The sequence below is a fragment of the Nuphar pumila genome, chromosome 6, assembly GCF_984573655.1.
Source record: "Nuphar pumila chromosome 6, dmNupPumi1.hap1.1, whole genome shotgun sequence".
NCBI lineage: Eukaryota > Viridiplantae > Streptophyta > Magnoliopsida > Nymphaeales > Nymphaeaceae > Nuphar > Nuphar pumila.
Window position 1 is genome coordinate 51,504,887 of NC_143254.1, and position 22,771 is coordinate 51,527,657.

Below are 22,771 nucleotides of genomic sequence, written 5' to 3' on the forward strand. Positions count from 1 at the left end.
ACCAACCACCACGATCAAACTTAGAACAGCCACCACGAATAGAACCTCTTCACAAGAGCACCTTCCACACAAAAACGAAGTTCAGTTTTTCTTTCACACCAAGATAGCTTTCTTTTTAGCACCAACCACACCAAAAAACTTGATTTTTCTCACTCTAGAACCAGTCACACTACCAATTTCGAAATTGAACAAGACCCCTCACCCCTTGGACTACCTCCCTAGTTAAGGGCTTAGGTTGCTTGGGAAGAGCCACAATAAAGAGACCTTGGCCTTCCCAAGCTTTGCACAAAAAACGAGTGTGCAAGCCTAGATTTTGTCAAATACTAATAACTCTACCAACAGTCCATTTTTTACTTTGGGCTGGTCAACATGAATTCAAATGAGGTCCAAGATGGACCACACTAAAGTTGTGCCACCTAGGACCCCCCTCATGAAGACGGATCAAGATCCGAATCCAAATAGGTTGTGAATTGAATCCTGCACCAACACCAAGAGAGAAGCAAAATTTGCGAAAAAAATAAAAACTACCCTTGGACCTCATACACCCTTTAGTACCACAAAAAGATCCTACAGGGTACCAGAACTATCCGGATCCATAGAATCTGGCTCCTAAAAGAAATAAAAAAAAAATTACATGAAATAACTATTGATAAAGTAAAATCCAAAAATATGATTCTGTAATGGAATCAAAACAATAAAAGGATCATGATGAGCATCAATTAACTGGGAGATCCAGTAGGACCACGGATGTCCTACAAGCGTGTGGATCGCCTTGGGTAGCGATGTCCGGAACAGGTCTAGATATTTGGATTGGGATCCAAATCCGCTTCTGTCTCTAGATGCTCTGCATCAAAAAGAATACTAGATCATAATAAAAATTTATCCTCAAATCCAGCATATAGACAACATAATCTAACATATACATCTTCAGTAGGGCTGCCAATGGAGCACAGCTTGACTTGTGCATTGATCCAATCCAACCTTAATACGACTGGACTTGGACTCACTCAATTGGATTTGACCAAGGTTGCCAGACTAGGAAGCAAAAACAGGAAATGATACAGGAAGCAGAAGAGAGAAGCGATGCATTTTAAAATGTATAGGAAGGGGAAAGCACGGAATTAAAAAAAAAAACAATATAAGAATTGAATGGAAATCAAAATTAAACACAAATAAAAACTAAAATAAAAGTGACTATTCTTAAATCTCATGATTTTTTATTGTAAAAATTAAATTTTTAACAAAATTTAAAAATGATGACGGCCAATTTAGAGAAAGCTCATGAAAGTGAGTGAGAAGCGTGAGAGGAAACACATAAAAAACATGAAAAGTAGAGTGAGACAATATATAAGAAGAATAAGTGAAGCATGTGAAAAACATAGGATAAGCGTGGGAGAATCGAGATTCTTATCGCGCTTCTGAAGCGAGTTTTCGGGAAGCAGGCTTCCCACCTATCTAAGAAGCTTCTGGTAACTCTGGTATGAACTCCAATATTATTAACTGAATTAGCAAAAAAAACATGCAATATGGATACTTCTGAAAGGATGTACCTGTGTTAACATTGGTACTGGCTATGTCACACGGACTCGGCTGGGGAGGCGACGCACCCACGTCGACATGCCCCGACACGGGTGCGGCTTCGAACACGGGGCAGACTCGGTCAACAGGCGTCAGACTCAGTCAATGCACCTGGGCCGAGTCTGTCCACTTTATAGACTCGATCAACTTTGACCGAGTCTATTTTGGTCTATTTTTAGGACAAAAAACAAAAAAAAAATATTTTTATGTATTTTTTAAAAAAAATATATAGTTTATGTATTTTTTTTTTTAAAAAAATATAGCCAGACTATGCAATGTAGTTGCACAATCACAAACTGTGCAACTGCAACTGCATATTGGAAAATCGGAATTGGGTGACCTAGAGGTCAAAATTGGAAGTTGGATGATTCGAAGATTTGAATTGAAAAATTGGTGGGCAAAATATCAAATTTGAGCAATTGACAGACCCTGAGGATCGAAATGACTTGGATCAACAAAGGAGAATGATGAGTTCGAGTCAGAGCTTGAATAAAATACAGAGATCACGAGTCGAAACCCGGATCAACAAAAGAAAATGAAGAGCTTGAGTCAGGACTCGAGTAAATAAAGAGATCTCGAGTCGAAACCCGGATCAACAAAAGAAAATGAAGTGCTTGAATTAGAGCTTGGATAAGATAAAGAGATCTTGAGTCTGAACCCGGATCAACAAAAGAAAATGAAGAGCTCGAATCTGAGCTCGAATGAATAAAGAGATCTCGAGTCGAAACCCGGATCAACAAAAGAAAATGAAGAGCTCGAATCTGAGCTCGAATAAATAAAGAGATCTCGAGTCGGAACCCGGATCAACAAAAGAAAATGAAGAGCTCGAATCTGAGCTCGAATGAATAAAGAGATCTCGAGTCGGAACCCGGATCAACAAAAGAAAATGAAGAGCTCGAATTTGAGCTCGAAATGTGCAACTGCATTGCACAATCACAGACTGTGCACAATCACAGACTGTGCACAGTCACATACTGCATTGCACAGTCTGTGCAACTGCATTGCACAAGGCTATAGTTGTGTCCCCTAATGGGCTATAGCCGACTTATTATTGTTATATATATATATATATACATATATATATAGCCGAGTCCCCGTGTCCAAAATTTTTGAAATTGCGCCGCACCCATGTCGCACCTGCACCCATGTGACATAGGGTACTGGTATGTCATGGGTATGGGTCAAACCAGTGTTGGATCTGGCTCAATGCACACCCAACCCACTACAAACTATGTGGGATAATTTTCGAGGACTAAGGTGCATAAAGGGTTGTTTTCATCCATTCTTGTATGGTGTTTTATACATGCATGTGTTACATACATACACACACAAATATATGCATAAATATATATGGATGCATGTATGTATCTATGTCTATCCATAACTCCATACCTATACTTTTAGAAATTCTTGTGTCATGTGCTAAGTACCCGCACCCATGCCCATACACGTACCTATGTGACATAGCAACAAACTTTATCTAATAATGAAGAAATTCTTGAAGTCAAATAATGAAGATATTTGGGTGGAAAACAGTGACTGGTTCAAATTAAACAAAATAATATATATAATCTAAAAACCTTCCCAAAGTCATTAAGACACCAGAATTAAGAAAATGCCAACCTATGATCATAAAATGTCCTGCTGGGACCTTCAAAAGACAAGAAACAAAAATATATAAAAACTAGATTAATTAGATTAGCAACCCAAAAAGGGAAACGATACTTAAAACTGTTTAGTTCATTCTAAACAAATTGCACAAAAATAATGGCCCCACTCAAAAGTTATACATTGTCTAAACTCTAAACCCATGTGGTTGTCTGGCAAGGCCTAAGTTAAAGATCTTATAAGTAATCGGTAACTATTTCCTAATTGCTGCTTTTAATGATACATGAGTTAATACTCATTTTTGGTAAGAGCAGAGTTAAATCTCCTAATATACGCATTGATGCACCTCGGTACATAATGCCAGAAGAGTATCCAATGCACCGAATTTAACAGGGGAATGTCAAAGAAGATTACAAGTGGTCTGTGTTCAAGATAAGAATATCATGGAAGGTTGGGGTAGGGATGGCAGTGGACTGGGGTGGGGGACAAGGTCTCCAATCCAGCCCCGTCTCAAAATTTTGCCCTCCATCCCGGCCTCCATCCCCACACGGGTTTTGATTTTAACCTCCATTCCCGGTTCATTCCCGTTTCATGTTCTCCGTCCCCAGTCTAAACGGGGTGAGGCGGGGTGGGGGCCGTTTACCCGGTCCTTCCGTCGCTGCCGCCTTCTGTCGTTAGAGAAAGGAGAGGAGAGAAATGGGAACTCGCGCAGATCGTTAGGGAAAGGAGAGAGGAGAGATTCGAGAAAGGGTTTTATGTTAGGGTTAGGAATATAATATATAGGATTTTATAATATGTATAAGGGTATAATAGCAATTTTCTTAACGGGGATGGGGAGAGGCGGGCAGGTTAGGAGCAAGAGTAAGTTCATCCTCGCCTCCATCCACACACGGGTTTTGATTTTAACCTCCATCCCCGGTCCATTCCCCCTTTCATGTCCTCCATCCCTGGGCAAAGCGGGGCATCCTTTCCCCCCGGTCCACTGCCATCCCTAGGTTAGAGCCAAAGACCACGAACCATCAGGGATGTCAACATCTACCCTAAAGCCATTCTTGTAACCAAGTGACTCCAATGCACCACCATTTGCACTTGCAGTCCACCTGCAAGAAATAAAAGATCCCTAATATTACAATATTTAAAGTTTGAGAATGATCCAGCGCATGCAGTACAAGAAAGAGCAAATTATTATCCTTCACTTTAATGCTAGGCAACTGTAAAAGATAAACATACAGTGGAAATAGAGCCATATAAGGAAACGCCCCACAAGACTAATATAAATAATCAAGTATTATGTATAGAGGAACATATCATCTTGCAGGTTGCCAAATAAAGAAATCAAGAATGCAGTTCACCATGTTTAACTAGTCCCACAATCCAAACCAACACCGAATCCAACTGCAGAATAATCTCTTCAAATGAGAATTAAACGGAAAGAACTCCTTATCGAACATAACGCGCTAAAAGATTCGTCCGGTGGTACGCAACCGTAAGGTTATGTTAGGTGTAAGAAGGAAGGGAGAGAAAATTCAAAGAAGAAAATGGGTTGTTTAGAGATAGTGGTCTTGATGAGGTGGAATAGTCTCATATTGCTTTTGCTTGAGTTTTCTGAGGGCTTTATAAGCAACTAGTGAACTCATACACTTGTTCCTGAGAACAAGTGAGTGGGATGACCACCACACACACACACGCACGCGCGCGCACCCGCCATGCCGTGTTGTGTCGTGCCGAGCCGGGTCGGGCCGGGCTCGGGTTCGGGTTCGGGTTCGGGTAATTGGCCCTTTAGGGTCATATCCAATCAAGACAAAGTATCTTTTTACCCAAAGTTTCTTCGGTTATTTGGATTCGGTAACGGGTTATGGGAATGGATAACGGGTCACGACTCCTCGTATTCTGTGCCCGTTATCGCTCTCCGGATTCCGTAACGGATCTCGATCTTTCGAAGTCCGTTAACGGGTCACGTCCCCTCGGATTCCGTAACGGGCTCCTTCCACGTTTATAACCGTTCGTGGGTTATAAAAGCATGGTCAGGGGTGGGGTTACGGAGATGCATAAAGACTGAGACAGAAGAATTTCTGGCTCTGCGATTTCTCATCTCCTCTGTTGCTCTCTCTCTCTCTTTCCTGAGTTTTCCAGAAAGGGTGTTCTGCAACATTTGGTTCATGGAGGTTGTTTTCGAAGGACGACCCGCCGGAGTGCACCGTTCGGTTCGTCGTGGCTATTGTATCCTGGGGGAAGGACGCCGGACCCTGATCTGCACAGTATGTGGGGGCGAATCTTCTCTAAGGGGAGTACTTTCGTACGCCTTAGCCTTTTACACAGTATTAACATGCGTTCCTTGTTTTCATTGTGTTCTATGCAACTGTTTGTCTATTTGCTGTGGTCTGGATTTTGGTTGCTTGCTAAAACCGACATGCCTGCACCTTGTCATTGTTTCGGTCTTCTATTGATCATGATTTATACTTTGTTGTATTTCCTGATTTATATCATGTTTTATATCATGATGACGATTGTGAAACTGTGTGATCCGAAATATGATCCAACAGACTTAGAGAAGATTCTAAGCATGTCGACCTCTTCCGCTTTTGTACCAAAAGTGGAGATGGCCGGTATGCCGGAAAAGTTTGCTGGTCAGAACTTCAAGCGTTGGCAGCAACGCATGAAGATCTGGTTCACCACTATAGGGCTGTTGTCCGTTCTGGAAATCGACTGCCCTTCGGTTTCTGATACGGACCCTGACCCTACTGCAGTGACTGCAGCAGTTCAGTGGAAAGAAAAGGACAGTATATGTCGTGGCTGCATACTGTTGGCTCTGTCCAACACATTGTTCGATGTATACTGTTCTTCGTCTACCACTGCTAAGGGTCTATGGGATCAACTTGACAAGAAGTACAATACCGAAGACCAAGGTCTTGAAAAGTACTCCGTTGCCAAGTTTCTGAAATATCAGATGGTAGAGGGCAAGTCGGTCACTGAGCAGGCACACGAGTTTCTACTACTGCTCCATAGTTTGGCTGAGGCTGAAATGAAACTTCCTGAGAAGTTTCAAGTTATGACCATCGTAGAGAAATTTCCTAAGTCTTGGGTAGACTTCGGTATGTCTCTCAAGCACCGTAGAGGGAAAAAATCCCTAGATGATCTTATGGTAGCCATTGCCATTGAAGAGGAGCATAGGAGCCAGAAACATATCGTGATGCCAACTGAACCGCCTAAGGTGAACATGATGACCGGAGTTTTTAAGGGCAAAGGACAAAAATCGAAATCTGCAATGAAAAACCAGTTTAAACCTAAGACCAAAATCCAGAAAAAGGCAAAGAACAAACCGTGCTGGAACTGTGGGCAGGTTGGGCACTGGGCTAAGGAATGTCCTTCCAAGAAGGCCAAAGCTCATGGGACCACAGACGGAACGCCTCAAGTCAACATGGTGACTGAGGTCGTTGGGACCAGTACTGGGTATGTTTCTATTAACCCGCAAATCTATCACGTCTATGAGCCAACAGAGTGGTTGGTTGACACTGGGGCTAATGTGCACGTTTGTGCTGATAAGGCTGTCTTTGTCTCATACCAGGCTGCTGCAGGCAGATCCGTGACTATGGGCAATTCAACGGCTGCAAAGGTGTTAGGGATTGGACGCGTGGATCTGAAGTTTCCTTCAGGACGAGTTCTATCTTTACACAGAGTGCACCATGTGCCTGTAGTTAGAAGGAACATTCTAAGTGGTTTATGTCTTGTTAGAGAGGGTTATGAATTTAACTTTAAATGTAATAAAGTTGTTATTTTACATTCTGGAACCTTTATTGGCAAGGGGTATTTAGATGATGGTTTATTTAAACTTCGTGTTGAACATGTTTGCAGTGATAAATTAGAAAATGATGTTTCTTTTGATTCATTGTCTAATGTTGCATATAACATAGAATCGTCTGACTTATGGCATAATAGATTAGGTCATGTGAATTTCAACTCTGTGAAACGCATGATGAACTTGAAAATGATTCCTGAGCATTCCATTGATAAAACTAAAAAATGTGAAATTTGTGTGCAAGCAAAACAATGTAGGAAACCATTCCATACGATTGTTAGAGATTCTGAAATATTGGATCTGGTGCATACAGATATCTGTGAGTTTAATGGAGTATTAACCAGAAATCATAAAAAGTATTTTATCACTTTTATAGATGATGGCACTAAATACTGTTATGTGTATCTGCTAAAATCAAAAGATGAAGCTTTTGATAAGTTTCTTAATTTTAAGAATGAAGCAGAAACACAAACTGGTAGAAAACTTAAAAGATTGAGGTCTGATAGAGGAGGAGAATATACCTCTAATAAACTCGATGAATATTGCAAATCTGTTGGAATAGTTCATGAGTTTATTGCTTCATATTCTCCTCAATCCAATGGGATTGCAGAAAGAAAGAATAGAACCCTAACTGACATGATAAATACTCTACTTGGGAGTTCTGGATTACCTACCTATATGTGGGGGGATGCTCTGAATACGGCTTGCCATATTCTGAATAGAGTACCTCAGAAGCATAAGGATAGTAGCCCTTTTGAACTCTAGAGAAATAGGAAAGCTAGCTTAAAATACCTTAAAGTGTGGGGGTGCCTTGCTAAGGTACTTGTCCCAGAACACAATAGGAAGAAGCTAGGTCCTAAAACAGTAGATGTTGTCTTTTGGGGTTATGTAGAGAACAGATATGCCTACAAGTTCTTAGTAATTAAGTCTGAGATATCTGGCATAGATGTTAACTCTATTGTAGAGCTTCGAGAAGCTACATTCTTTGAGGATGTATTTCCCATGAAAGTTGGTGTACCTCAGAATCTGTCTTCTTTAGATATACCTTCAACTTCTGGTTTCATTCCCGAACATGTGGAAAGGATGACAGATGTGGGGGTAGAACCATCTTGTTCTCATCCTAGACCCGATGAGTCTGAGGAAGTGGTTGAACCTAGAAGGAGCAAGAGACCAAGGATTACCAAGGATTTGGGAAGTGACTTTATCACTTACCTTATCGAAGATGATCCTCCCACTTTCCGAGATGCAATGGCTTCACCTGAAACAAAGCATTGGAAAGATGCCATCAAGAGTGAAATGGACTCCATTATCTCTAATGGTACTTGGGAACTGATTGACCTCCCTCGTGGTAGTTCCATAATTGGGTGCAAATGGATCTTTAAGAAGAAGTTGAAACCAGATGGATCTATTGACAAGTATAAGGCGAGACTGGTTGCCAAGGGGTTCAAACAAAAGAAGGGAATAGACTATTTTGATACCTATTCTCCGGTTACCCGGATGACCACTATTAGGGTGCTTATTGCACTGGCTTCCATTTATGATCTCTCGGTCCATCAAATGGACGTGAAGACCGCTTTCTTGCATGGCGATCTTGAAGAAGAGATCTATATGGATCAACCTGAGGGTTATGTGGCTCCTGGTAATGAAAATAAAGTTTGTAGACTTGTTAAGTCATTATATGGACTTAAACAAGCCCCTAAACAATGGCATGAAAAGTTTGATAATATTATTTTATCATTTGGCTTTGTTGTCAATGAATCTGATAAGTGTGTTTATTGTAAAGTTAAAAGTGATGGTTGTATTATTTATGCCTGTATGTAGATGGCATTCTATTGTTTGGTTCCAATATGGGAATTGTAAATGAGACAAAGTTGTTTCTTAGTAGTAAGTTTGATATGAAGGATATGGGTGTTGCAAATGTGATCTTAGGCTTAAAGCTGACTCGTTCAGCTGAAGGGTTAACCATTTCTCAATCTCACTTTGTTGAGAAAGTACTTGTGAAATTTGGCTATAACCAAGGGAGATCTGTAGCAACTCCATATGACCCTTCTATCCCTCTTCATAAGAATACGACTGGTGTTCCTGTGTCTCAATTGAGGTATTCCCAGATTATTGGAAGTCTGATGTATCTTGCAAATTGCATGAGACCAAATATTTCGTTCTCCGTGACAAAATTAAGTAGATACACAAGTTGTCCAAATCGCACTCATTGGAAGGCATTGGACAGGGTACTTAGATACCTGAAAGGAACTATTTCCTTGAGTTTGCATTACAAGAGATTCCCTGCAGTTCTTGAGGGATATAGTGATGCGAGCTGGATAGCCATGAACTCTGGAAGTTATGGCGTGACAGGGTATGTATTTACCTTGGGTGGCGGCGCAGTCGACTGGAGATCAGTAAAGCAGACCATCTTGTCTCGGTCTACTTTTGAGGCTGAACTTTGTGCTTTAGATGTCACAGGATTGGAAGCTGAATGGTTAAAGGGACTTCTTGAGGAACTTCCTTTAATGTGCAAGCCAATTCCTGCGATATCTGTGCATTGTGACAATATAGCCACAATTGCAAAGATTAAAAGCACAAAATATAACCAAAAGCAGAGGAGACACATCCAAGTCAGAATAAAATCTGTAAGGGAACTGTTGTCTCAGTTAGTGGTTGTTGTGGACTATGTTGGATCCAAAGAGAACACAGCTGATCCATTAACAAAAGGACTAGATAAGTCTTTAGTCCTAAAATCCAGAGAGGGGATGGGACTGAAACCCATCAGTAGTTCATCTGTAGTAGCAACCCAACCTATCTGAGTGGAGATCCCACAAAGTAGGTTCAATGTGGTAATAACAAGTTGTAGGGTGAACTGGATAGCACCTTATTTATATGATACTATGTATCTGTGTCTGTTCCCCTGTTTACTCTGGAAAGGTGTTGTAGCTGCAAGTTAAGAAAGAGTTAAAACTCTGAATGGGTTCAAAGCCTTATATGCGAGATGTTAGCAGTGCATCTTTGGAGAAGCCCACCTATGTGAGTGTGACTGTGTGGCCGCAGTTTAAGGAATTGGGTTATTCCTGAAGTCACTCATGAAACAGGATTCGGGCGCATGGCCTTTAACGCTCCGCCCCTAAAGATTACAACCAGAACCTTTATCATGTTGTTGCTGATGGACACTCCTACACCAAAGGTTCAAGTTCAAGACTTCAGTTCACTTCGTTCCTGTGGGGGTAAAGTTAGTCAACTAAGGTAGTGGTTCAAACCGGAAGGTACCATTGCTGAAAGCATGATATGTCCTGTTGCAGGTTGTCTCATTTTACACCTTGGTTTCTTCCCGTTTCATTTTTTGGATTTGTGGGGGAATGTTAGGTGTAAGAAGGAAGGGAGAGAAAATTCAAAGAAGAAAATGGGTTGTTTAGAGATAGTGGTCTTGATGAGGTGGAATAGTCCCATATTGCTTTTGCTTGAGTTTTCTGAGGGCTTTATAAGCAACTAGTGAACTCATACACTTGTTCCTGAGAACAAGGGAGTGGGATGACCACCACACACACGTGCGCGCGCGCGCCCGCCCGCCGTGCCGTGTCGTGCCGAGCCGAGCCGGGATCGGGATCGGGATCGGGCTCGGGTTCGGGTTCGGGTTCGGGTTCGGGTAATTGGCCCTTTAGGGCCATATCCAATCAAGACAAAGTATCTTTTTACCCAAAGTTTCTTCGGTTATTTACATTCGGTAACGGGTTATGGGAATGGATAACGGGTCACGACTCCTCGTATTCCGTGCCCGTTATCGCTCTCCGGATTCCGTAACGGATCTCGATCTTTCGAAGTCCGTTAACGGGTCACGTCCCCTCGGATTCCGTAACGGGCTCCTTCCACGTTTATAACCGTTCGTGGGTTATAAAAGCATGGTCAGGGGTGGGGTTACGGAGATGCATAAAGACTGAGACAGACGAATTTCTGGCTCTGCGATTTCTCATCTCCTCTGTTGCTCTCTCTCTCTCTTTCCTGAGTTTTCCAGAAAGGGTGTTCTGCAACATTTGGTTCGTGGAGGTTGTTTTCGAAGGACGACCCGCCGGAGTGCACCGTTTGGTTCGTCGTGGCTATTGTATCCTGGGGGAAGGACGCCGGACCCTGATCTGCATAGTATGTGGGGGCGAATCTTCTCTAAGGGGAGTACTTTCGTACGCCTTAGCCTTTTACACAGTATTAACATGCGTTCGTTGTTTTCATTGTGTTCTATGCAACTGTTTGTCTATTTGCTGTGGTCTGGATTTTGGTTGCTTGCGGAAACCGACATGCCTGCACCCTGTCATTGTTTCGGTCTTCTATTGATCATGATTTATACTTTGTTGTATTTCCTTATTTATATCATGTTTTATATCATGATGACGACTGTGAAACTGTGTGATCCGAAATATGATCCAACAGGTTATACCTCAAAAACGTGTACCCACGATCCGCCCCCGCAGGACGCCACTTCCGCACCTCACCCGAAGCTCGTCTGAGCGAAGAAACGAGAAAAACGAACATGTTCCTGTTCAATGAATCGCCAACAAACCCTGAAACACCCAAGCTACAACAACCCCAAATGAGCGAAATGTCGAAAATCCACCATTAATCTGACGAGGAAACGCTGGGAATCCGAAGGCGCCGACCGATATTGTTGCCGCGAAACCCGTCAAGGAACCGAAAGGGATCGAATCAAGAAAGGTCGCACCCGTGGGGCTGCCATCGCCACTTGAGCAGATCGAGGGCGTTGGATTTATTGTTGGAGATAGAATTCCACCCCTTGAAGATCTCCTTGCAGGTGTGGTCGTAGGGGGGCTTGGCATGCGGGTCGTAGACCCATCGTCCATCGAAGTAACCGCAGGAGGGGATGGAATCGTCCTTCTTCTTCTTCTGGGTGCCGTTGGAGAGGGAGAAGGAGGAGGTGGTGGTCCTCCTCCTGAGGGTGGTACAGGAGGAGGCGTAGAGGAAGATGAGGAAGAGGCAGAAAGAGACGAGGAGGATGAGGGGGAAGGGAGAGAGCTGGAGCTGCTTCCTGGCGGGCACCCTGATATTCATTCTTCTCCCAAAATCCGCCGTTACCATTGGCTCGCCGCTTTGCATTTTTCTTAGCCCTGTGGGGGAAGGGAAATTTTAAAAGGCCGTATTTTTTTTCCCAATTCTTTTCATTTTTTTCCTTCCCATTGTGTGTTTGGATTCTAGGAATTTAGTGGAATTAAAGTCTAATGCCTTTGAATTCTTTAACCGCTTTCCAGCCAAATCTTTACTGAATTCTTTCAATCCATATGCACGTTGTGGCCTTGCTTGAAGAGGAGAATCCCAACAAGAGGAACTACTTTTTCATTTTGTTTGCCATAAAAAGATAGAACATAACTATTTTTTTGTATTTCGTACAAAATTTTCTTACCTTTTTGGCTTTTTCTCACTTTCAATTATGTCCGTCTGGAAAAGAAAAACAATGTCAATCATATAAGTTTTTCAAAAACCACTGACATCATGGGATTTTACCAAATAAGACCCATGTAATGTGATTTTGTTTTCTTACCCAACTTTTCCACGATAAGCTCTATATTTACCAAACATTAGGTTAATATGGAAACTACTGCATGTTGGGACTTTCCTGTTGATCGGCTGGCCTGCGCAAAAAACACACAGAAGAAACCAGATTTTGTGTAAAAAAAAAATACAGTTGCAGGGGGCAGATATACCTGATGCCGCCATTGCTGAGCCGGAATCAATGGAAGGTTGTTGCAACTGCATTTTTTTTTACAAGTATTTCACTTTGTATTGGGGTTGCTCATGAAACCTCCTTTTATACCCTGATTCTGTGCGAGTTTAATGGAAGGAACACCTTCCGTGGGTGAGGTTATCCGCATCGTGGGTAACCACGTTGGTTTAACCCAACACTGCAGTCTATGCACTTTATCATGACTATAAAAATAAAAACAGCGCAGCCTGCGCGATTCACTTTCCCATAAAAGCACATAACATGAATACGCCATCTCACATAAAATATTAAACAAGTGGGTGCCTTAGACTCATGACACCCCCGCCCACCACCCCCACGAGAGGGTGGTGTATGTCCCCCCCCCCCCGATGATTCATTGAATCCCACGTCTATGTTCGGGGCTTTGAATGAGCACCACGTATACAAGCACATGGGGCTCGTATTCCCGTGTATGTTGACATAACTTTGCATCGGACTGTGGTGTTGTTGCAAAGACTTAAGTACCCTTTCTTGCTATTCTTCTCATAAACTGATGGTTTGAGAAAATGACAAAAATGCCCTTTATTCAAAAAAGAAAAAACAAACAGTTCAAAAAAAGGACAAACATGTCCTCTATCCAGAAAGTCGAGGATGATGTTGACTCTTCAAAGTCTTCTTCTTTTTTCTCCGTAAAACACTGTAAAACCCTCTCTCTCTAGAGAAGAAATCAAGGGAGGATTCTTGAAAAGACTTAAGTGCCCCAAAGATGATTATTTAAGACCCAGTCTTTGCACTGTAGGATTATCTGAGAAAGAAATCTCCCCTGGAGGAGGCCATGAACATCAACCCTCTCACTCTCTGTCTCACTTCTCTTTCTGCTTCTGTGCACATCCAGCAGAAGATCCTACATTGCTCCATCAAGCACCGACTGACCTGCACATTGACTGTTGTGGAGCCTGATTCAGAGTTTTTACCCTTACAGGAGGAGGGTTTGGGGGCTCCTCCCAACGTGGGTAGCATCATTCAACTAAATGAGTTGTAGATCCTGATTCAGAGTTTTTACCCTTACAGGAGAGGGTAAAACCTCATCTCACTCTATCTCCCTTCTCTCTCTACTTTTGTGCACATCCAACAAACGATCCAATATTTCTCCATCAAACACCGACTGACCTGCACACTGACTGTAGCATCGTTCAACTTGATGAGTTGTGGAGCCTAATTTAGAGTTTTTGCCCTTACATGAGGGGGGTTTGGGGGCTCCTCCCAGCGTGGGTAGCATCATTCAACTTGAAGAGTTGTGGAGTCTGATTCAAAGTTTTTACCTATTCATATTTTAAGGCATTAGATCTCATGTTTGAACATTCACGCATGTGCAGTTTGCTTTCATCATGTTCAGTTGCTTTCTAGATTATACTTTGAATTCTGGTGCATTTTAGATCTATCGATTTGAATGTAACCAGAGCGCATTTTAATCTGAATTTTTTACTGCAACTTCATGCATATGTCTTCATGCTCTCCATCAAAAATCAGATCATTCTGAGTTTGTTTGACCCACTTTAAAAATCGAGATTCAGAACCTGTTATTTTGTACCGTCAGGATTTTAGCAGAATCAGGACCAACTTGCGAGAGTGATTTCTCCCTAACCAGAGATGATCTTTCCGATCCGTAAAAAGGGTTGTTTTTTAAATTGAATCTAGTTTGTTCATACCAAATTTCAGCGATTTCTATGGTGTTTTCATACCAGTTTTGGGTCAAAAACCATAACACTGTCACCCTGTGTCATTTTAACGGCTCAGATTTTGATCCATTTTGTTTGAATTGTATTTCCCTAATGGAATATCATTTTTCAATTCTGTAAAACGGGTTCTCTTCGTTTATGTGTCTAGTTCATCCCTGTAAATTTTCAAAAAATTTCATGGTCAATTACTATTTTATTTTGATTAAATACCAGAACCTTGTATTCATATTTTATAAATGTTCTGATTTTGGCTCCCATATCATGACTGTTGTAGCACTTCTTCAACAAATCGCTATTTGATTGGCAATATTCTTCAGCAAATCGTTGTTATAATTTTTTTGGTTCTTTAATGAGTCTCTACTATGATTTGTAGTATTTTTGGGTCTCCAACGAGCCTCACAATGATTTATAGTGTTGTTCGGTCTTTTAACTATGATTTATAGTGCTTTGGGGTCTCCAACGAGCCCCACAGCGATTTGTAGTGTTTTTCGGTCTTTTAACTATGATTTATAGTATTTTCGGGTCTCTAACGAGACCCACAGCGATTTATAGTGTTGCTGGACCTCGCTATAGCGATTTGTAGTGTTTCTCGCTAAACACTACAGCGATTTGTGATACAAATCGCTATCTGAATCATGACCAACTTGTCAGAACCATATCTCCCTAACCAGAGATCGGATTTCAAATCTGTAAAAAGTGGTGTCTTCGTTATGAAGTCTAGTTTATTCCTGTAAATTTTCAGCGATTTCTATGGTCATTTGATACCCCATTTGGATCTAAAACCAGACCCCTATCAGTCTGCCTTATTTGAGTGACATAGGTGTTTATTTCATTTTGTAAGAGTCATATCTCCCCAACGGAATATCATTTTCCAAATCCGTAAAAGAGGTTTTCTTCCTCTATGTGTCTAGTTTATATCTGGAAAGTTTTATAACTTTTTATGCTCATTTAATATTTCAAACCTGTTAAAAACCCTCCTCTTGTAAGGGTAAAAACTCTGAATCAGGCTCCACAACAGTCAATGTGCAGGTCAGCCGGTGCTTGATGAAGCAATGTAAGATCTTTTGTTGGATGTGCATAGAAGCAGAAATAGAAGGGAGAGAGAGAGAGTGAGAGGGTTGATGTTCATGGCCTCCTCCAGGGGAGATTTCTTTCTCAGATAATCCTGTAGTGCAGAGACTGGGTCTTAAATAATCATCTTCGGGGCACTTAAGTCTTTACAACCACTTCTTTTCAAGAATCGTCATTTTTTTTTGCACCAATGGAGGAGAGGGTACTTAAGTCTTTGCAATCACATCAAACTCCAATGCTAATTAATGTTGACAAACATGGGGATACGAGACACACATGCTTACATACGTGGTGCTCTTTGGGACCCCCGAACATGAGATGTATCTTACTGCCCTGTTCGGGGGGGAACATATAACCTGCTTTGCACCCCCACCCCCACCCAACGAGGCAAGCCAGAGAATCGCCTTTGAACGTGAGCCACCACAAAATGAGAGCCACCAAGTTGATGATACCTGTGAATTATCCTCCAATATCCTTTTCCGGTTTTCCCTCATGGTGATGTGCGAAAGCCTCGTTCTACAACCAAACAAGTAGGAAGAAGTTAGAACCTCAAACCCCGTCGTCCCTGGAAACCATCGGAAACAGAGGACGCCGGCAGTATGAAACACCAAAGCAGTGCGAGCCAGAAATGTGTAATGGTGGGTGTATGTTCTCTCATAACAATAGTTCTCTTTTACTTTGTTTTACATGTAGAAATCCAGTTTGGGGAGAAGTGTAAAGTGGCATGACTGTATCATCGTATTCTCTTTTATGCAAATTTTTCTTCATTTATACACGTTCTTTCAATCCTGTTCTCTGTCATGTATTGATTCATCTTGTGCATTCGCTCCACCGTGTGGTTGATTGATTATAGCCACATTGGAGGTTCTGTGATTGGCATCGAAAACAACAAGTCACCCGCACCGCATCGACATGATCTGTCTCTAAGACATATGCAGGTGATCCTATAAATTTTTCATTACCCTGTTGGTTGCTTCAGTTGGAACTGCATATCATGTTATTCTTGGTGCTTTGCTCCTACAGGTGTGTGCCCTCATCTTCGCAATCATGGTTCGCATTTCAGAGGTTTTGTTTGAAGGGGTTTATTTTGTATGTGTTGCCCCATGAGTTTGGTCTGTTCTTGTTCAAACTAGAATGTGATTTAATTAGTCCTAGTCAGTTTGTTTCGAGGGAGCTCACATGTTTAAATATGTGAATTTTTTCCTGTTTCTGATAGTGCGATTATTCTGTTTCCGAATATTTTCTTGTTTCTTAGTGCGCACGCGCGCACACACACTTGCACACGCACACGTGTATATAGGATATATATTTGCTACAATCAATGGTGCCTACAATCAAGTTGGGATCTCACGATTCTGCATATGCTACTATCAATTGTACCTACAAATTACAATCTAGTTGGGATCTCATGATGATACATATGCTACTATCAATTGTACCTACAAATTACAATCTAGTTGGGATCTCACCATGCAAGTTGTTTTGACTCAATCTAAGTTTGTGGCTGTGTTCAGCATGGCCCATTTACTGAGAGTCAGTGGATGATTCTCTATGGATGAATATAAACAGTATCTGTTCTTGCTTATACCAAGGTCGCTACCTAATTTTTGGAGTTACAGTATCTGGAGAGTAATTGGCATGGAAGAATTATTGGGGTATGAGCTGAAATAATTGCTTGGTATTGGGCTTTGCTCACTTGCAAAGAGAGATTGAAAAGATATTTGCCACATGCAAACAGGCTCACCTTAGGTGTCATTATCACGAAGGCCATGATCAAATATGAAGTTCCTTCAACCATAACACATCATCAAGTCATTCAGCATGCCAATCTGGAACTCCACTGAATATTCTCTTTGAGCTGTTTCCATCATGTTCAAATTCCTGTCAAAGTTGGTTTCTCCCCCGACACTCCAGGAATTATAGCATCTCAACAATTTAATGCAGTAAACGGGGTATCATTTGGTTCTTGAAGCAGAGTAAGTTCATGACATCCTTCTGTGCCACCTGATTGTAGTGGGCACATGTATCAGTTTTAAGCAAATCCTTATTAATTGACAGTATGTGTTTCTCTTCAATAGCACTTGAATATGCAAACCTCCTTATTTCTAGCATACAAAACATTGAAGAACATTGGCTTTTTTATGACACTTAAGCTCGAATGAGGATTTTGTGTGGAGTTTGGAAGCAGTTAGTTGATTCCCAATCTTCCCCACCCAACAGGCATATGATGCTGTCTTTGTGCCCAAGGGAAATTGTGAACAGGCATATGATGAGTAATTTTTGGAGACTGATTGAGAAAAAACTTGATGGTACTACAAAATTATGCTTGTTCCTTTACAACGTTTGTTATTAGACATGTTTTACCAAAGTAATGCATCCTTTTCGAAATTTGATGGTGTTAAACACAAAATTCTACAGGCCTCTATGTAGATTTCTTCTCTACCAATCAATGTTTCAGATGGCCTGAGATGTGAAATATGTAAGAGGCCCTCAATTGAATTTACACAGATGCTTAGGCTTGAATAGGTCCTTTTATTTAATTTTTATGTGAAACTGCAGATCAATTCCTGATCTTCAAAATATTCATGATAGCTGATTGGTTGCCGCTGTATGACAGATTCTGTTCTCTTCAAGGCTCCGGTGATCATCCTATTGTCATAACACTTAAAAAGTTCTACATCAGTGAGATTCTAGCCATAGATCGAGGAAATTCCCTATGTTATGAAGTTCCTTGACTGCCACTGTTAAAGAAGGCTACCCTCTTTGATGACAACCACAAACCGCCATGAAGCTGCACCCAAGAAAACACATTACAAGGAAATTTTCATATCATTTTCAGCAAAAAATGGACCTTCCCTTATGAAGGAGAAGGAAAATGAATTGCAGACTATCTCTTGGTATAATTAACATTGTTGAACTGGAGTTACATTTTACAAACTAAAGCTGCACCCAACTAAAGCACATTGCCCTGACGATGAAGCTCGAGCCTTCACTCTTGTCCAAGTTCACGCATTAAGATATAAGTGCATTGCAGCCCTTCCATCAGAAGCCCAAAACCATGGTTTTCACGTTGGATTTTATCATCTCTCTCATTGATGCTCTGCTGGTTCATCGTCAATTACTAATCAACCTGTCCACTAGTGGGTATAATATACTAGTGGGTATAATGTATGAATTGCTGGTGTTGGAAGAAAAACCGCAACTTAGTCATGACCTAAGAGATAGAGTTATTTAATATTTAGATTGAAAGCATAGTATCAAAGGTGAACCTTATTCCTTAAAAGCACATCCTCTTCTCAAGCTGTACATGACAATCTTATCCCTTAAAAAAAAGATTATTCGCTGAGAGAATGTAAGCATATCTTCTCAAGCTGTATAGGCCAATCTTCTCCAAGAAGCTGAGGTTTCATTTCCATTGCCACCACAAAATCTAGCATTGAGACCGTGCAAGTTTGTGTCGTCTCCTTGTATGCCGCAGAGCTTCCTGTACGAAGAACCCATGCATCAGCCTCACAAACTCCATTCATGCCAACAAAAGGATTTACCGATGCAACTCGATGGCGTTGTTTATCAACCACAGTCATTACTCTCTGATGCCTACTTCTTGCTCTCGCTATCCCCATGCAAGCCTCGATCAACCTCTTCAGAAACACATCCAGCCCATTGTTCAACAGATTGGCGGAGTCCATGGAAACTTCATCAAGGCCATGGAATTTCGCTGTACATTCCATTCTTTTCCTCAAGGATTCAGCATCAGGCAGCTCTGTGCTCTCCCTGTAGCTCCCACTTACATCACTAGCTAGATCAATTCGCGCACCACCAATGCTCATCGGGCAAAATGGGATGCCCAAATGAGCTCTAAGAGGGCTTCTACTGCTGACAGCTTCTTCTTGATCAACTTCTTCCCCGTCTTCTACAGTCGCAACTTCAAACAAAGTTCTACTATCAGTGGAAGCCATCTCACCCAAATTCTGCTCCACTGGACTATGTAAATCATATGAATTCATCACTATGGCTGTTAGCCCACTTTCGGGTGCTCTGGCAGTCGGCTCATCACAAGAGTTGCTTTGATGGGGGACAGAGTGGTTGGATTTTCCATTGGGACCTAGTGGGCTCGGCCGATCTCTAACCTTGCAATCGCGCAAATTCTTGGACCTGACTTTGCGGGAGCACCATGGCAGACCAGGATCATGAAACAGATGATTCCCTTGACATGGTACTCCAGCTCCAATGCTCTGGGATCCTTCACTGGTGGCTTCCTTGGAGAGTGGAGGTGGGAGATCGCCAACAGAGGCATTCTTAAGTATGGATATGATCAACCGATTGTGCAATGCAATGTTCTCCCTTCCGATCACCCCAATGCAGAGCTTATCAAACTCCTTCTTGCTCAATCGTGAGCTAAGCAATCCATTCAGATGATGAAAGTAGCGGTCCGACCTCTTCCGCCCAATTTTATCAACAAACTGAGCTTTAAGCTCAATGACGTCCACCCTTGAAGACGGCCGGGAGGGCGACATTGTTGCTTCCAGAATTCCCCAAAAGGAAGATCGCTCAGAAATACAGAACTCAGAAGAGAAAAGAGAACTAAGGTTTATTGGATTTCATCATAATAGAGACACCCAACTGATTCTTTGTGATTCTTAACCTCGAAATTGAAATGGGGTTGCGTCCGATTTAAATTGGAGCTCAATTATTCACCAAAAGCCTAGAACCTGTTCAATGTAGAGTTGAACGACTAGGGTTTAGCTCGGCATAAAACTAAACCACAAAATCCCAGAATTTGCAAAAACTGCACACTGAAACTCCAAGTTGAAGAAAAAAACAGGAAAAATCTGAAAACCCAAATTGGGGGTTTCGCTAGTATGATCGTATGAGGTGTGGAAGCCGTCGCTTTGAGTAAGAAGAATCTGGAATTCTTACTATTCAAACGATATAAACGAAAACTAACAAAAAAGGGAAAAAGAAAGACGAAGGTAATATGGGTGCAATTGCAACCGCAAACTGAAGCATAAATCAATCGGAGAAAAGGTGAAAAAAGTTGATCAAAAGCAGGGGGGAAATGGGTACCATGAAGAATGATGCGCTCCCGCTCTTTCTCTCTCTACCGCAATTCCATTTGCTTACTTCCCCTTGATCACGCTCGTTGTTCTCTTTCTTGCCTTTTTTTTTTATGCTCCCTTCGTTTGTTCTGCCCTTCTGGGCCGTAACCGGATCATGAGAACGAGTATTTAGTCGTGAGATTTCCCAAGATCGAAGGCTTAAGACATTTATTATTTCGACGCAGAGAAAAAAAAAACAAGAAGAAAAGGACTCTCTCTCTCTCGAGTCAACCCCGTTAGGGCCTCGTCAATGGCACACGTTTTTTACAAAGGCTAAGATATGCTGGATCCAATATAGAAGCAGGGTGCTGGAGCTAGACATTGCCGTCCATCTCAAAGATGGATGGTGCTTAACATATTGTTTAGGTTATGCTGTATGTTGGTGGGGCCAATAGAACAAGGGCTGCGCTGCTGAACTTAGTGCATGAAGTTGGGTATATTGGATTGTGAATTGTGATATCACGGCATCATGCAGGACCCACGCATCCAGTTTTTTGTTTATGTTGGTACATGGAAACAAATCTTGTTTACAGAAATATCAAACATCTGAGATAAAAATTGGGAATGATGATGGTAGGGCTTTAAGTAGTACAATGTTTTAGAAAAAAAAAATTGTCTGGTTGGCTGCGCAGCTTTGCATTTTTTTCATCCGTCATGCATGTATAGCCAATGAATCATCGTTTTTCCTTAATGAACCCTCTAACCGGGGTTTGTTTCAAGTGCAACAAATCATCATAAAAGTTGCTGAACGCATCATTTTACGATGTGTAAAAGTACTTCAATTATGTGACTGCCACTGGAATTGGGTGTTTGACTCAGTTTCAAATAGTATGGGTGTCTTGTCATCTTGAAGAAGATAAATTTGAGGTTATGTATCATTAAACATAAAGCTTCAACGTACTTGTTCACTTTACTCAAAGTATTCATATTGTTGATATGTTAGGTCCCTTTCCGTTAGGACCTTCCGGTGGCATTTCTGTTGTCTTGTACAGCTCACCTCTGTTTGATTGGAGCGGTAGCCTCGTGCACAACTCGGGCATCTACAACCACGAAAATATTAAAGTGAGGGAAGTGATCAGACGGCAAAAAGCGGGATTTTCTGGCTAAATTCTGACTGCACCTTCGATTTGGTAAAATTTTAGAGAAGGGCAAGGATAGGGTTTTCAATTGGGCGACAAGTGTGGATGGTGATCTCCGGCAAGCTGGGTTGGGCCCAACAGGCTGCAGCGTCAGTCAGTGAACTTGAGGAGGAGGTGGTGGTGATGGTGAATAGTGGTGGTGAGATTAGTAGTGGGGGACTGAACTTTACCATTTTCATTTGATAGGAAACATTCCTCCACCTCGGCCCCAGAGAAATGTTTCCTATCAAAATGTGTACTTATTAGAAAAACTGTCTCAAAGAAAAAGTCTCTTTCATTTGGAAGGGTTAAAAAAACCATACTGATTTTTCATCTGGTATCACTTTTCCTGGATCTTTCTCACTTTCAAACATTCCCCTAAAATGAAACGCATGCCTGGAGAGAAACGATGAGGCCTCCATGTAAACCTTATAGGATCTGGGTATGGATTCTCTTATGGTGGGTTTGATTAGACCCATGTCCAGACTTGATATCATCATCTCAAATCAAGCTTTGGTATAATTCTACATGGGTCTCAACCAAACCCAACTCATTGACACGCCCTACTGACAAGTCTAAGTTGTAGTTAGTATCTTGTCATCCCATGTCAACCAACTATCGTCGGATAATCCTAACAAAAGGGAAAATTTTTCAAAAAAATGTATTTGTCAGACATGTTTGTCAAGGAGTGAATTGTTGTCAAATAGTGTTTGGAAGCTCTTAAACTTGTAGTCTGACAAAAATTAAATTTTTTTCCAAATAAACAACACTTGCAGAGGTAAGCCTGATGACATGACACTTCTCGACCCATTGGAGAAATTGTCATCAAACATGTGATGAATTGTCGTCAGACCCAGCTTTTTGGAAGATATTTGCTATCACTTTCTCATGCATTTTCATATATTTTTTATGCATTTTACATGAATTTTCCTGTCTTACGTGATATTAACTTGTTTTTTCCACTGACATAATTAAAACCTAATAAAAAGCCTACTAAGTCTTATCTTAATAAGATAATAGATAGTTGAACATTAAGTCCATAGGTTATCACACGAATTGATGGAGCG

At 41.5% G+C, this 22,771-nt stretch overlaps 1 protein-coding gene across 1 annotated transcript; it reads right to left on the minus strand.

Moving 5' to 3' along the window:
* Positions 1-18,350: 18,350 nt before the first annotated feature.
* Positions 18,351-20,822, minus strand: LOC149834831 (uncharacterized). Its single transcript, XM_090011575.1, has 2 exons — positions 20,555-20,822; positions 18,351-20,199 (listed from the first exon to the last, which is right to left on the minus strand). The coding sequence occupies exon 2, from the start codon at positions 20,002-20,004 to the stop codon at positions 18,823-18,825; it is 1,182 nt and encodes a 393-aa protein (XP_089867701.1). The 5' UTR covers positions 20,005-20,199; positions 20,555-20,822; the 3' UTR covers positions 18,351-18,822.
* Positions 20,823-22,771: the final 1,949 nt, after the last annotated feature.